Here is a 16,609-nt window from a genome sequence, read left to right on the forward strand (position 1 = left end):
GTAAATCTGATGTATTATACACTGGCCTTTCCTGAATCTGAAGTGTTATCTCGAATAATTTGTGCATTTTCTGGTGCTTCTTGAAGCTGCGAGAAGACTGCGTGTTCTGCGACTCTGTCTATGCAAGAAACTAGGCTGATGAAGAGGTAGTTCTGTGGGAATTGCATTTCTTTCTACGGCTTGGGAATTAGGAATCAGATGTGCCGTATTTTTCCGTGTATAAGACGACCCTTTTTTTCTAAAATGTTTAGACCAATAATTCGGGGTCTTCGTATACACAAGAGGGTAACCGGTTGAGAGAGCTGCGGTTGCCATGTCGAAACTGCCGGTACCTTGTCTCCGAGAACAGGCATCTGCCAATGAATTGTCTTCGTTTACTATGTGGATTGACGTCATTAATGTCCGATTCTGAATAAACGAGTCAGTATTCTAAAAACATACATTCGTATGCAACTCGCTGGCGAGGTAGCGTTTTGGTGTTATTGCGTTGGATTAATACTCCCCGAACAGTCCGCGTGTCGATCCAAAAATTAATGCATTAGCAATATTTTGAGCACTATCCCATAAAAATGTCCGAAAAAAAAATTTTCATGTTCTTTAAAATTCAAATTGAAAGTCATCAATTACACAAGAGGACATGGAAATAAAGCTTCAGAGAGACAGTTGGGACCTTCTCCCACTGAGTGTATGGTTAGACAGTGGAAAAAACAGGAAGAGCAACTATTCAAGATGCCAAAAAAAAGAGGGCCTTAAGAGGAGACCAGAAAAATGACCAAAGTTGGAGCAGAGGCTTAAGACTGGATTATGGAGCAGTGTCAGAGTGGGATATGTGTGTCAATACTCCCCAAGCATATTGAATATGAGGTAAAATGGTTTGCAAGAGAAACAAACATTATTGATTTCACAGGAAAGGAAAATAGTGCTTCAGCCTCATGAGGAGGGAAGGGTTTAACATCGAAGAATTTAACATAATGATATCTATTTAAAATTTGCAGCTTATCGGCATTCAGATTTCCTGTAATGCATTATGGGTTACTAGAACAACTTAATGAAATCTCTCAGTACCATATAAGCAACCGAGTCGTGAAGATATGTATTCGATCTTTTATTATATAACGATTGGGAAAATAAGGATGAAAACGTGAAGTTAATTTCTTGTCAAGTGTAACTTGCTGTTTACATATCGAATGGATAATCAGATGTGTTATTAGTAAGATTAACATTGACTACTTGCGTAATTGTACTGCAAAGAAAATCCGTAAGGAAACCATAAAACTGCATGCATTTCTGTTAATAAAATCTTCCTTTAATTCAGTATGAGAAATTATTTCCTTCTCTTTATACTAACTGTCTATGATCAAATGATGTTGTACAATTAAACACACGCTGTGATTGCGCTACAATTAATTCCAAGCTATAAAAAATTAATGTATTTCATTATTTAATTATTTTTCAGTTATTTACATAGAAAATGTATATTTACCAAATGGTAATCGAACCCAACCAATTAATCGACCAGTTAAGCCATCTGTTTTCAGGTTTGGTGAGGGAAGACAGATCGGATGCACATTAAGAGCGCGACGAGCTGGCACAGTCAACTTAAGAATGGCAATGTCGTTTTTGTGTGCCGCAATTCCCGTTTTGTAGTTGGGATGCATTGTGATATTGGACACCAGTTCGCTAGACTTACCACTACTGAAGTAAGGCGCAGCAAACATAATTCTCAAATCAGATGGCTGTAATCTGAAATTATTAAAAGAATATTAATCTAGAAAAGAAACCATTTAGAAAACGTTAATATATCATTTCACAATTTGTAATTTTTTGCTTATTTTTTTATTCCGATTTGATCCTTAACAGCTATTGTGTTACCAGGATAATCCAAGAAAATATAAAACGGGATATCACATTTACAGATTGTATTAATAAATCTCGAATAATAAATTTTTAACATTGGGACACATATATATATATCCGAATTATATCTTGAGTGCGCCAATTTTTGCGCACTCGTGATATCATTCACACACACACACACAATGCTTCACGCCAGAACTAACGCTCCGACCGAATTTCATATATATATATATATATATACAGTGATGTGGAACAGTCTTTCCCCTGATGTATTTCCCAAGGAATACAATATGCAGGCTTTTAAATCAAATGTAAACAAGTTTCTCCTTTTAAAAACTCGCTACCCAGATACTGTATTATAGGTGGCCAACCAAACCCTCAGGTATGAGCTCAACATAAAAAAAAAAGTACAACTGATTGGTGATGTAATTATTTTTTCTTTTCTCGCTTTAGTTAATATGCTTTTTTCTGAATGTACCATATGCAAAGAAATCACGAAAGATAGGATATCTTGTTAATAATATCCATTATAATTGAGAAATTAAGGAAAGCTGTGGGTACTAATATTCCAGAATTAAATTAAGATGACGTTAGAAGCACTGAAATATAACAGTTGCTTTCTTTCACTTTTAATCTCAAGTAGAATGAAGTCCACATTTATTTTAATTGGACGTAACTTGCTATGACAAGGAAATAATTATTGTGATTTTGGAATTTATTACCAGAATATCGGAATAATTTTCGTTTACTAAATTCGTTATACATTTATATTCAGATCATTATATACATATAATTATCTAATACGGAACAGTAGATAAATAAAATGGATGCAGTGTACTTTCCACTAAAATAAAAAAAAATTCTTACTCTGCCACGCAGTGACCTTCAGTAAGGACATATCTTGCGCTAATAAGAGCTCCTTCACAAAGAAATGACATCAGATCATTCAGCACAGCAGCCTAAATAATACGAATAATATAAATGAAAATATATCTAAAAACAATAACAAAACATTGCATGTGATGCGTAAACTGTTATTTTGCTCATTTTGTTATCGATAGACAAATTCTACTAATGCTACTATAATAACTTCAAAAACGTTATACAGCTAATTAGTCTATCAGTGGGAGGTAGGATTTTACGAGGAGACATTGGAGTGAGCCTACCGAAAGTTTTCAAAGACTTATTTTTCTCCCGAAAATGCGAATAACTTGCTTTGGTTTGGCTCAATATTTGTTATAGTTGCCGATAAATTATCCGAACATCAAAAGTCAATGAGTTATTACCTTTCTGTATATATTATCACAAAAAACGTACAGAGGGATTTACTTTAGTAAATCCCATTCTTTTCTTCTTTTTTTGCATAATTGTTTAAAAAATTGTTCTTTGGAACTACAGCCAAAGGAACAGCTGCGAAGCCATTGTATCATGTTTGTTAATTGTGTGAATTCTTCTTTTGCCTGGTTTGTTTGCAAGACAAAAAAAAAAGACTATTCTTCCAGAGAAAAGCGCCTTAGTAGTAGTCTGGTCAATAGTGACAAGATCACGTTCAAGATATGACAAGGAATCGTGACGTGATTGTTCGTTCATTTGATGACGTCATTGTGCATGACGTCATGAATTTGTAATGTTTGGAATTTCCTTGGGGGAATATGTGAGTGTTTGACATCACATTATTTGTTTTTATCGCGTATGGAATTATGGGTGGTGATTAGAGATATTAGAGATAAGAATTCGTGTCGTGATTGGTGGTGCACTTCTGATAAGATCAAGATCAAGATAAGATAAGGAATCGTGACTAGTGAGTGTTGTTATGAGATGTAGATAAGTGATGTTCTTCTTTTGAATGGAAAGGGGAGATATATTAGTGGATAAGGAATCGTATCGTGATTATTGGGACACTTCTCACAAGATCAGGATACGATAAGGAATCGTGAAGTGAATGTTTGTTGTTATCAGATGAAGAAAAGTGACGTCCTTTGTTAGTTGTAAATAAGTTACGTTATTGTTTTGAATGGAAAGGAAGATATATTAGTAAATAAGAAATCATGTCGTGATTGGTGGGATACTTCTGAGAAGATGAAGATCAAGGTAAGATAAGGAATCATGACGTGGATGTGTATTATTATAGATTTTGGAATGTTTGGAATTTCGCTAGGGCCCTCGACTGCCAGGGACATCACGTGGTGTGTGTTTGGTTCACTTAAAACATTGTGGGTGTATTTAGAGATAAGAATCATGACGTTATGTATTTGTAAATTTCTGGGGAACATATGTCTCTCTGCGATATCATATGGTATTTTGGGTTGCCTATGGAAATTTGGGCAATGTTTTTGAGATAAGATATTTTGGAATTTTCCCAGGGTGATACACATCCGTCATTGTCATAATGTTTTGTGTTTGGTTGTCTATAGATTAGCTATTAGCTAACGCCTATTTGTTCCAGTATAGGGAGTAGGCAAGGCTGTTTACCCTATCTAATGTTTGGAGACTTAGTGGGCAGTTCAATCTCCACTGGTAGCCAATCAGAGAGATAGTTCGCCCAAGGCCATCACTGATTCATCGTTATGCAGTGAAGAAGGCAGCAAGCTAGTGTCGCCATCACGTGGTCTCTAACCTAACACAATATTTTTAATGTCTGAAAATAGTGTTGGCTCGACGATCGATTTTCTTTCGTTTAAGGGGACGAAAAACCCGAGTTTCCAGAAGAAAAAACCCACTAGTCCATGCCAGAGGGCGACTAACTCGGGAACTGGTCAAAAAAAGGCTTAGAAAAATTTCCTCTAGTTGGTGACTAGATTTGAACCACCAAATCCTTTCTTCGTTCGGTCAAGCGCCGTAGAGTGCAAACGCCACTTCTACTGAGCTACACAGGCTCTCGATTGTCTACAGATGGGTGTACTAATTTTTCATTACATTTTGGGGTATTTCTTTCCTGTTAAAGAGTGGGAATTCTTAGAGTAGAGTCTAGTGGCGGCAGTATTACCAGCTTTTCTGAATAATTTAATTATATGCTAATATCACTCAAACATACACTTATTTTTTCTTCTATTGATGGTTGTACTAATTTTCCAATTCATTTTGAGGTATTTTTTTCCACTTAAAGGGTGGGAATTCTTAGAATAGAGTAGAGTCTAGTGGTGGCAGTGTTTCAAGATTTTCTGAATAATTTAATTATATGCTGGTGTCCCTACAGCATTTAAAAAATAAATTAAAATAAATGGACAGTTAAATTGATCACAAAACATTTTGTATGTATTCTAGAAATTCTAATGATAATTTAAATTACTTGTCTAATGAAATTTAAATTGTTTAATGCTACCTATTGACATTGTTTGAGTTATCTGAAAACAATTCGTTCACAAAATTGAAAATACGAACTGTTAGAATTTGGTTGTTTTACAGAGAACCTGCAGATAATTAATCCAAAACCGTGACTTAAACTATTAGTTTAGTATAGAAAAAATATTTGTACTCTCCAGATAACACATAAACAAATTTTACCTTTTCCCACACAAAGTAAGATAAAAACACACCAACAGTATATCCAACAGCATGTGAAAACATGTCGTTGAGTGATCTACGCAAAAGATTCATTTTTGAAGGAACAGTCAGGGTAGGGTATATAGTAAGGGTAAACAATACTATAAGAATAAACCATAGAGTCGAGTGACTTTGGACTTAAGGTAATCATTCATCCACTGCAGCTGCTGTTTTGTGTTCAATAATGTAAAAATAACGGGTGAGCCACAAAATTCATTGAAAGTTTTTTTGTGAAAAGTTATAATTTTGTAACAGAAAGTTAACATAAAATAAAAGATCAGATCTAATTATTAGTGAAATAATAATAATAATAATAAATAACTATTTATTTGTGGTGACATGTGAAGTAATCTAAGAAGAAGAAGAAGAAAAAGAATGAAGGAAAACGATATGAAAAATTGACAGTGGGTGAAAAACACGAAGTTTCGGTTATCATTGCTATAATTGATTTTCAATTTCTTTTGAATAAGACTACAAATTTATTTCCTAAAGAAATTTGTATTTCTGATGGAATTATTGTAAGATATGCATTGACATAATCACCTTGTAATTGGAAAGAATCAAATGAAAGAGTTAATAAACAGAATTCTTGGTTAATTAAATATAACCATCAGCTGAAGTGGGAAATTGGCTCACTATCTGTGGACAAATTAAGAAATTGGATGATAGAATCAACATGCAAATATCAAATATTACTCGCCAAACGAAGAGAAAAATCAAAACCCTTAACGAGGTTAATAGGGAGACCTGTTCTTGATTTAAATGAAATCAAATGCCCAAAACGTGAAAACATAACGTGTATTTTTAAATGCTTTTGGAAACATAACGAAAGATTCTGTGCTTTTAGTAATTCTCAGAAATATATGTATTGGTTTCAAAAAAATAAATATGTAACCCTTAATTTTACTACAGTAATAAATTCCCAATGATCACTAAATGAAAATTAACTTTCAGATGACAGTCATATTGTCAAAAACCACATGATTGCAATTCCACAAGCATGGGAAGAACCTTTGAATAATAGCGCAAATTTAACAATAAGAAGATTAAGGAACAAAAAAATAGATTGTATTTTTAACTTTATTTATTTTCTGTATGTTAGATTCTGTAAATACAATTTGTAAATAATATTTCATTCAAATAAAATGTGTAAATTTAAATGAACAAATTGGGTGTCGTTGATGTGTTATACAAATTTAAGTAAGACCATAACATTTTTTTTCTCCTTGTAAAATTTCATGCCACAAACTAACCTAAGACTTTTTTTTAACTCCACTCAGTGAAACTGTGTCAACTCCTGGAAGCAAAAGGAAATGGGTATTAAATTAATAGGCAGAATTTTAGTAGTGAATATTTCACCTGAAAAGTGACAATTTATTTATTATATATGTAGATACCTCCAATAGACTAGAAAGTTAGAATTTGGTTATTTACAAAGGGACATTAGATATTTTAACCCATCAAGTTACTAAACTCTTAAAAAGTTTGTTGTATAAATAAAAAGGTATTGTAGCATACAGATAACAAGTGAATCAACATGCATATATCAAAAATACTCGCCATTGGAAAAGAAAAATCAAAAAACATTAACAAACTTAATAGCCAAACCCGTTTTTCATTTCAATGATACCAAATGATGAAAACAATATGTGCATGAATTTCAAAACTTTGAAAGGGTGTTGAATTTCTTGTTTGTTGTGATCATAAATATTTGTGTTTGAAAGAATATCTAATATAATAATTGTGTTAAAACATATATATAAATATCCCTAGTGTGAAATGAATGTCGGGCTGAGAGGACAACTCTCAATAGGGACTAACAGAAATGAGTTTTACATTGTTGAACTATGTAAAAACCATAATTCAACTTGTTTTGAAATGTCACATGGAAAAAAAACACATCAATTACACATAACCACCAGTGGCAAATCATACACTATGAACATCAGCGCAAATGTTTAATCAGAAGAAAAAGAAAAACAAATACTGTTTTTTTTTTCACTTTATTTAATTTCTGTATGTTAAATTCAGTAAATACAATTTGTTAATAATATTACAGTCAAATAAAAGGTAACACAGAAATTAACAAAGTATATATATTAGAGAGCTAATATTCGTTTGAAATAAATTCCATTTTCCTAGCTACACAGAATGTAAACAAACAAACAAGCCATCTACTTGAAAGCAATAAGTATATAAAATCCTTAATCACAACTGAATAATTTTAGGATATGTGTCATAAGACGTTTACACAAGAAAAACAGTCATACTTCTCCAAACTGAAAAAAAACTGCGCAAAACATCAAAAGAAGAATATGAGTCATGAAAAAGGTGAATACCATGATTTCAAGTAACCGCTCGCTGCTGGATATTACTCATGAAAACAAACGAAAAACATTTCATGAAAAACTTAGGATGTGTGTGTCACAATGAACTAATCATGTGAATGCTAAAACATATACTCACATCAGATACCGTCATGATACAAATATGAAAGGGATGTGAATATTGTTTATGGATATGACTCAGTCATCTTCATCAAACGAGCGAATTGAAGAAAACCGCGATTTGAAGTAACCACTTGCTGGCGGATATTACTCATGGAAAAATCCCACGGGCTGAAATCTAAAGGAAGAAGTACTCAATTATTTCAGGTTACAGTGTTTACAGAAATTTAGTTGCTTATGGTTTTTGTGTTTGTTTTGTGGTGTGGATATAAAATTCGACTATTTTGGAATATTCGCATTTAGAAGAGCCATTCTGGAAAACTGAAAGTAATTTAAATTATCATTGGAATTTCTAGAATACATACAAAATGTTTTGTGATCCATTTAACTGTCCATTTATTTTAATTTATTTTTTAATGTTTTAGGAACACCAGCATATAATTAAATTATTCAGAAAAGCTCGATACACTGCCGCCACTAGACTCACTCTAAAAATTCTCACTCGTTAACAGGAAAGAAATACTCCAAAATGTATTGCGAAATTAGTACAAACATCTATAGAAGAAAACAAAGTGTATGTTTCAGTGACATTAGCATATAATTAAATTATTCAGAAAAGCCCGAAACACTAACTAGACTCTAGTTACTTTAAGAATTCCACCCTTTAACAGGAAAGAAATACCCCAAAATATAATGGAAAATTGGTACGCCAATCTATAGACAACCAAACACAAAACATGACGACAATGACGGATCTGTGACACCCTGGGAAAATTCCAAGATATCTTATCTCAAAAACATCGCCCACAATTCCATAGGCAACCCAAAATACCATGTGATATCACAGAGAGACATATGTTCCCCAGAAATTTCCAAATACATAACGTTATGATTCTTATCTCTAAATTTCACCGACAATTCATTAAGCGAACGAAACACACACACTACGTGATGTCCCTGGCAGTCGAGGGCCCTAGCGAAATTCCAAACATTCCAAAATCTATAATAATACACATCCACGTCACGATTCCTTATCTTATCTTGATCGTGATCTTCTCAGAAGTATCCCACCAATCACGACATGATTCCTTATGCACTAATATATCTTCCTTTCCATTCAAAACAATAACGTAATTTATTTACAACTAGCAAATGACGTCACTTTTCTTCATCTGATAACAACAAACATTCACTTCACGATTCCTTATCTGATCTTGATCTTGATCTTGTCAGAAGTGTCCCACCAATCACTACACGATTCCTTATCAATTAATATATCTCCCTTTTCCATTCAAAACAAGAACTTCACTTATTTACAACTAACAAATTACATCACTTATCTACATCTCATAATAACACACACCACCCGTCACGATTCCTTATCTTATCTTGATCTTGATTTTGTCAGAAGTGCACCTCTAATGACGACACAAATCCTTATCTCTAATCATCATCTATAATTCCAAACGCAGATAAAACAAACAGCATGACATCACACACACATATGACCCAGGGAAATTCCAAACATTACAAACTCAAGACGTCATGCACAATGACTTCATCAAATGAACAACCACTCACGTCACGATTCCTTATCTTATATTGATCTTGATCTTGATCTTGTCACGAGTCACCGGACTACTACTCGCCTTCCCATTTCTAGAAACAGACAGGCTAACTCACCTTTTGTTTCATAAAGAAGGCAAGGATACCAGGACAAGACATGTTTTCCTACGTGTCGAGGTGTTTCTTTCTCTCTCTCTCTCTCTCTCTCTCTCTCTCTCTCTCTCTCTCTCTCTCTCTCTCTCTCTCTCTCTCTGTCTCTCTGTCTCTCTATCTATCTATCTATCTTTCTTTCTTTCTTTCCTTTCCTTTCATGGATGTGTGTATGTGCGTGTGCTGAAATTTTCAACACTGATTCATCATCAGCGTTTAACTAGAAATAACCAGGTTATGTATTGTACCAGTTTATTATTATTATATAACACCTCCAGGAGTCCAATAACTCATCGAGGGAGGGCATCTACTCAACAGCTTTTAGTCTCCGCCACTCCACCAGCCGCAACTACCTTCATCTTCTATATCAACGCCATTCACTAGTATTTTCACAGACAATCAATAATATCCATGTCGACGGTCGGTTTCGAACCCGCAGCTTTTTGTTTGGCGAAAAAATACGTGTTAACCCCTCGGCCAACCAGGCCGGCTCTCTCTCTCTCTCTCTCTCTCTCTCTCTCTCTCTCTCTCTCTCTCTCTCTCTCTCTCTCCCCTTAAGGCAAGCATATCATCACACTTCCCATACCTAACTCTATAGCCACAGAAATGAAAGTGGAAAGAATGAAAAAATGAGCAGTTAGGTCAGATAGTCGATAACCTCCGTACACAGAATGCACCCCCCCCACACACACACACCTTCACCTGCGGCTGATTCTTATTCTCACACATGAAATGTTTTCTTAAAGTGTCGATGTTTCTCATATGGTTTTGAGACACGTTTGCGTAAAAAATACCTTGAAAAGAACAAAAACATTATGACATCTTGAATGGTATTTTTAAAGGAGTAACATAATCATTGTTGATTTTTAATATTTCAACATTTAAAAGCCAAAAATATTTTTCTTGTATTATAAAAATAATATTTTCCAAAACATTTTTAAGCTAATAAGGATTATTATTTTTTTTCAAAAAAATACTTGTGTTGTAAGGTTTTTCTCCTCTTTCCGATAGGGAGTAATGGAGGCCACTTCAGCTATTTTTTTGACAATCCATGGCCCATTTTAATATTCACCCTTAGCAGCCACTGATAGCTGTTCCAAAAATATCAAGATCCAAAGATATCCGGGAAGTGCAAAGTGCGTCAGACATCTTCCATCATATCGCCGTCGCTAACCCTAATACTATATATTTCTGAAATAGTTATATATGTACCGGGTGAGCCAAAAGTCACAGAAAAAATAAAAATTCAATAATTCGAAAAGTATAGACAGTAGCACGATGGGGTTTACACAGAAATACACAGAAAGACATGGGATTTTTTTTTTAATAACGAAAAATTTTATTGCCAGAATAGTTACATTTGTCACCGACAGGTGGCGCTGTAGCGGTCCTGGAGCTGCTACCTGTCACTATTTAAAGCGTGAGGTACGTAAATTTCAGATGTAGTGAATACTGAAGTTAATTTGCCACCGACAGGTTGCAAATGTAACTCTTCTAGTAATGAAATTTGTCGTTATTAAAAAAAAATCCCGTGTCATTCTGTGCATTTCTGTGAAAACCGCATCGTTCTAGTATCTATACTTTTCGAATTATTGAATTTTTAATTTTTTTGTTACTTTTGGATCATCGGTTTATATATATAACCTTGCGGAGTTTAAAACTCGAGTTTCCTAGAAGAAAACCGAAAAAAAATTCTGTACTCATAATTGGAATTGATCTTGAAACGGTCCTTCTTCCAAACCCTAGCACAAAGGAAACACGACTTGTTTAAAGGCATTTAGTAAAGAACAAACTTAGTAGGAAGAACTCGGTTAATTTCGAAACGTTTGTGACAGAAATGATCACAGCGATATAGTTGCTTAAATATGCACATGCTGTTGAGCTTTGAAATTTGTTTAAGCCCCTCCACAGAAAAGATGCAACTGAAAAAATGATGGAACAGTGTGCCGTTCCGTTGAAAAAGTCTTGATTCGGGTTCTGATTTTGATGAGAGAAAACTTTATACCGACAGCTTCAATTGAGGGAGAGTTAGCAGATCTCATACCGAGGAAGAATGATTTTAAGTCCCAAAAACTCGGATTTTTCATCCAATTTTTAAGCAAATCGGACATAATATAATTTGCAGAAAAATATCATTGGAAAAGATTGGTGATGTCGTCACCAATCCCTCCCCCCCCCCCATGATATTTTCGAGAATAGGAGAATTAAGTAGTATAGTCGGTGTTTTATGCGAATATTGTCTTCCCACAATAAATCGATAGAATCAGTGTGGAGGCGTCTCGTAATAAACTAATGTTAATTAAGGTCTGTTAGGAACTGGAAATGGTTTAGAAGAATTTCTTATCAATTTCTCATATCATAAGTATAATAACAGAGTAATTAGAACAATTTCTCTAATAATAAAATTAATAATAATAATAATAACAATAATCTTTCCTTACGATCCAGGAATATCTGTAGAATGGAAAATAATTTCTGTATGTGATAGGTAAGTCTTTCTCTGCAACTTCCATTCCACATTCTAATGTAAATATAAAATTTGAAATAATTTCAGCAGACAACAGATAAAATATGGCTAAAATATTTTAATATTCAAATGTTGACGTTAACACAAATAAACTATTTGTGTTAATCAGTATATCAAGAGACTAAATTAATCAGTAATTTAGTCTCTTGTTTTAAATGAATAAATTTAAGGTTTTTTTTTTAAGTAATTATGATGCATGAAGGAAAAAATTAATTAGAAGTTTAAAAATACTGTATATTCGTGTACTTACCGCAATAAGGAATCGGTGGTGCAACTGGGGGAGTCTCTTCTGTAATTAAAAGAAAACCAATTAAAATATTATACTGAAGTATTATGTTAATAAATAATCAAGTGCATATGTGCTATGTCAAGGGTCGGATTCAGGATTTAACCTTGGGGAGCGGAGGCCGAGTTAAGTGTACGATTTGAGAATACACACCACGCATTGCATAAGACCAATGACTGAGCATCTGCAGTGATCGCCAATCCATGATACCCATGATCTCCTTTGGTCCGACCGGGTAAACGAAGTAGCGCTCGGTCCGATAGAGCAATACTTCGTTCGCCTCGTGTTCAACAGTGGTCGTGATTCCCGAGAGCTAATGGGTATTCCCATCTTATATGCCCGCTAATTCATAAGTAGTATAGAAATAGAAGATACGACACAATATAAATTTTTTTAAAAAAATAATTTTAATTAGGAAGAGATTTTCGGAATTAATCTAGCTTATTTCTCTATGCAACTTCCAGTAAAAATGCCATTTTTACTGGAAATTGCTTCATGTTTTGCTTCATAATTGCTTTCGTCTCTCTCTCTATGCCTCTCTCACACACACGCACGCACGCACGCACGCACACACACACACACACACACAAACACACACTTTTTATGCACATAGGGTAGAACTCCCTAACTACAGTTCTCAGATTACTGCAATTATTTATATGTAGTTAACCCCAGAAGCGAATACCTTCAACATCACGAATCACGCAATGAATACATGAAAAAAAAACATTAATGGAGAAGTGTCTGAAAATTTCAGACATAAAGACTACTGTTTACTTATGACAGGCTAACTTGTGACATGTGCATAGCATCAGGACTATAAATCTTTATTCACTGTTTTTACACATTGAAAATGGGAATGAGTTGAAAATCTTCATAAAGAAAATTAGGGGGCGTAGAGTGTTTTCTCCCATGTCGACTTGCTTTGGCATTTTCTGCAGTCAAGATTCATATTGTTTTTCCGATTATTTTTGATGCATTAATGCCAACTGTCGATCCGTACTTCTTTTGAAAATCACCCACCCAAAACTTAAATGGTCATTTTAATTATCCAAATACTAGCCTGGCAAGTGAGGCCAGTATTTGGATGATTCCATCAGAAAAGTTCGATGTTTCACTGAACGCCTCACTGATGGGAAATTTTTTTATGTCCTTCACAAGAATACAAAAATAACTCTAAGACTACAGAATGGATAGTGGGGACTTAGAGTTATGTTTTTTATCCTTGTGTTCAGTGAAACCTCGAACTTTTCTGATGGAATGATCTGCTCCACCATCCCATCAGGAAGGAACGTTTAAGGTCTCACCGAGCTCAACATCGCACTACATGCACATATCCCTCTCTGTGTACAGTCTTCTATTCATACGCAATTCAAGAGGGTCATTGCGTTGGTAGAAATTTTGTCGTCATCAGGAACAGCCATAGAAAACATGGAAATTCTTTAATGAATTGCAACTATAATTAGATGGGAAAAAAGTAAATGCTTTAAATAATTAGCTTCTATATTCAAGAACATTGTAAATTGACATCAAGCTTATCAAAGATAAAGAAATCTCTCTCTCTCTCTCTCTCTCTCTTTCATTTACTAATTATTTACCTGCTGTAGTAGGTGGAAAGCAGGGAGGGTCATTTTCGGTATGTTGTATAATCCATGAATAGTACGTAGAAACTTTAGTGTACACTCCTGGATAGCTAATTTCTTTACATCCTACCCTCAAGGTTTGTATTCCAGCAAGATACCATTTTTCTACACTCTTGATAATCAGTGGGTGACCAGATTCTCCCTAAATTCATGGATGAAAAGATAACAATTAGGATTAATTTTCAAAGCTAACAGAAATTCTGCTGATAGTGCCAATATTAAAATATCAGCATATCACAAATATCAAATTTCATGTACGAGTATAATCTAGATGAAATCAGAGTTTTTAGTGTTAAAAAGACAGTAATGCACAAATTACGCCAATTTCTTTACAACAATTGGAGTAATTTCTGTAAAGAGACTGTAAGACAGTCTTTGAAATCAGAGATGCTTGAAACTTGCACAGGAGCAGAAAACTATAATCTGAAGGTGATTTTATCTTCAAATATTGTACAGTCACCTTGCTTACTACACAAGAAAAGCAAATGATCTTTTCTCTCCATAGCAGGATTTCTGGTTTATCTGTTCACTGACTAATGCACACGTTGTACTAATATGACACAATTCGCCAACATTCGTGAGTGGGTGTAAATAAATAAACAAAATGTGAACAAAGCGGAAGTTTTTAACAAATCATATTTATCATTTAGCGAGCAAATATAATGCAGACTTATGTCACTCTAATTTAACGCATAATTTTGCTGATACTAAAGACATTTTAATCTCATTGTTCTGCGCATAATATTCGCAGTGATCTTAAATACAAAAGAATATTGAACATACAGTATTATAAATGCTCCAGGCTAGAAGAAGAGAGGAAGAGAAGAAATATATCAGGTTGATTGCTCTTTTTCTGGTAAAATACTAAACATTATTTCTGGAAAAAAAACTGCAACACCTGCAGGAGTGGAGAGAGAAGGAAGGAGGAGAATAAGAAAGGAAGAATTTTTTTTTTACGAAGTACGATGTTGGTTGCTCCATATTTAGTGATGTAGGGAAAACAAGTACACTATCTATCAATAATTGTGCGGACACCCCTGTTATTTAAAGTTATGGAACATTCCAGGTTTGTTAATAAAATAAAAACAGGTGTGAAGAGAGTAGGAAGCCAAATTTCATCGCAGCAATTGAATGCAGGTGGTAAGGAAACACGACATGAACTCAGTGACTTCAGGAGAGAGGTATCATCGTGGGATGTCACATTGGTGGCATGTCCATACGCGCCATTGCCGCTCAACTGGAGCATCCAAAATCAACGGTTGGCAATGTGATCAACAAATCGAGACGGTCATCACTATTGCAGGAAAATATCCTGGGCAGACGCCGAATATGACTGATAAGGACAGAAAGATGTTAAAACGGGTGGCACGCAAAAACTGGCTACAGTTGACACAGAACATCCGGGATGAGTTCCAGAGCGCGAGTAAGACCACGAGAGCACTGAAACTGTACAAAAGTACTTCGATTTACTCAGTTTCCACGGACGATCAGCGGCACACAAGCAGAACATCTAAACAAAAAACAAGGCTGCTCGTCTGGACTAGTGCAAAGAGCGTGTGACCTAGAGAGTTGACCAGTTCACAAATATGACATTCAGTGGATCACCGTGCTCTGGAGCGATTAATCAAGATTCATCTGTTTCCAGTCTGATGGCGGGATGTGGGTGCAGACGCAGCCTGATGGACGCTCTTTACCACAATGTATTGTACCCACAGTAAAGTTTGGTATTGAGGTTTATTGGTGTGGGGTGTATTCAGCTGGATTAAAGTGGGACTGCTGATCGTTGTCGATGGTTTCATGAAGGCAACTCAGTGCCTTGATATTCTAGATAATAAGGTGATGCCTACACTGTGGAGTTTTTATGAAATGGACTTATGTTGCTTTCAGAACGACAATGTCCCATTCCACAAAGCTGCAACTGTAATGGAATGGTAGGAAGAGATGGATGTTAAACGATTACCCTGCCTGCGCACAGTCCTGACCTCAACCTCATCGAATACCTATGGAACGAATTTGAGCGGTGATTGAGGTTTAAGCAGCAAGTTCTCGATGTGTCGTTGAACTCAGTGCTGCGAAAACCTTAGCAATATCCAGAAGTACCGTGTGTAGCCATTTGTCCAACTTACTGTGATCGATGCTAATGGTGGTTATTTTGAGTAAATCTTGTTGATAGTATTGTAATTAACTCTGCCTGTAATGTTTTTTGTCAATTCATTAAATTTAATAGATACAAAGAAGATTTTCTTTTTCCTTACGAAACTGTCAAATTTATCCCGAACACCCTGTAGATGTCATTCCATTATCTTCTTCTTATTGTGCTATCTTCTATCGAAGGTCAGCGACCATCTTAGCGAACAAACCACGCTCCTGTGCTAATCTGAGCAGTTGTGCACTGCTCTTTCCTGTCCACGTCTTGATGTTGTCAAACCATGATATTCTTTTTCTTCCTCTAGTTCCTTTGCCATCAATTCTTCCTACCAAAATAGTTTGTAGAAGTTGGTATTTGCTGTTTCTCATGATGTGTCCAAGATATGATGTTTTTCGTTTCTTGATTATTTGTACAAGATGTTTAGCTTTGCCAATGGATTTT

General features: G+C 34.9%; 1 protein-coding gene across 1 annotated transcript in view; it reads right to left on the bottom strand.

The window, feature by feature from the left end:
* LOC150098756 (transmembrane protease serine 9-like) overlaps window positions 1–16,609 on the bottom strand; it is a 197,288-nt gene that overhangs the window by 22,373 nt on the left and 158,306 nt on the right. Inside the window, exons 20-24 of the mRNA XM_090405745.1 lie at window positions 13,975–14,161; window positions 12,341–12,379; window positions 12,005–12,084; window positions 2,725–2,816; window positions 1,484–1,743 (exon numbers count right to left, since the gene is read on the bottom strand). Coding sequence (XP_090261871.1) covers window positions 1,484–1,743; window positions 2,725–2,816; window positions 12,005–12,084; window positions 12,341–12,379; window positions 13,975–14,161 — 658 coding nt within the window. The remainder of the gene's footprint in view (window positions 1–1,483; window positions 1,744–2,724; window positions 2,817–12,004; window positions 12,085–12,340; window positions 12,380–13,974; window positions 14,162–16,609) is intronic.

The sequence above is a fragment of the Typopeltis vanoorti genome, chromosome 15 (assembly GCF_054136105.1).
Source record: "Typopeltis vanoorti isolate ZY-2024b chromosome 15, IOZ_Tvanoo_1.0, whole genome shotgun sequence".
Lineage (NCBI taxonomy): Eukaryota > Metazoa > Arthropoda > Arachnida > Uropygi > Thelyphonidae > Typopeltis > Typopeltis vanoorti.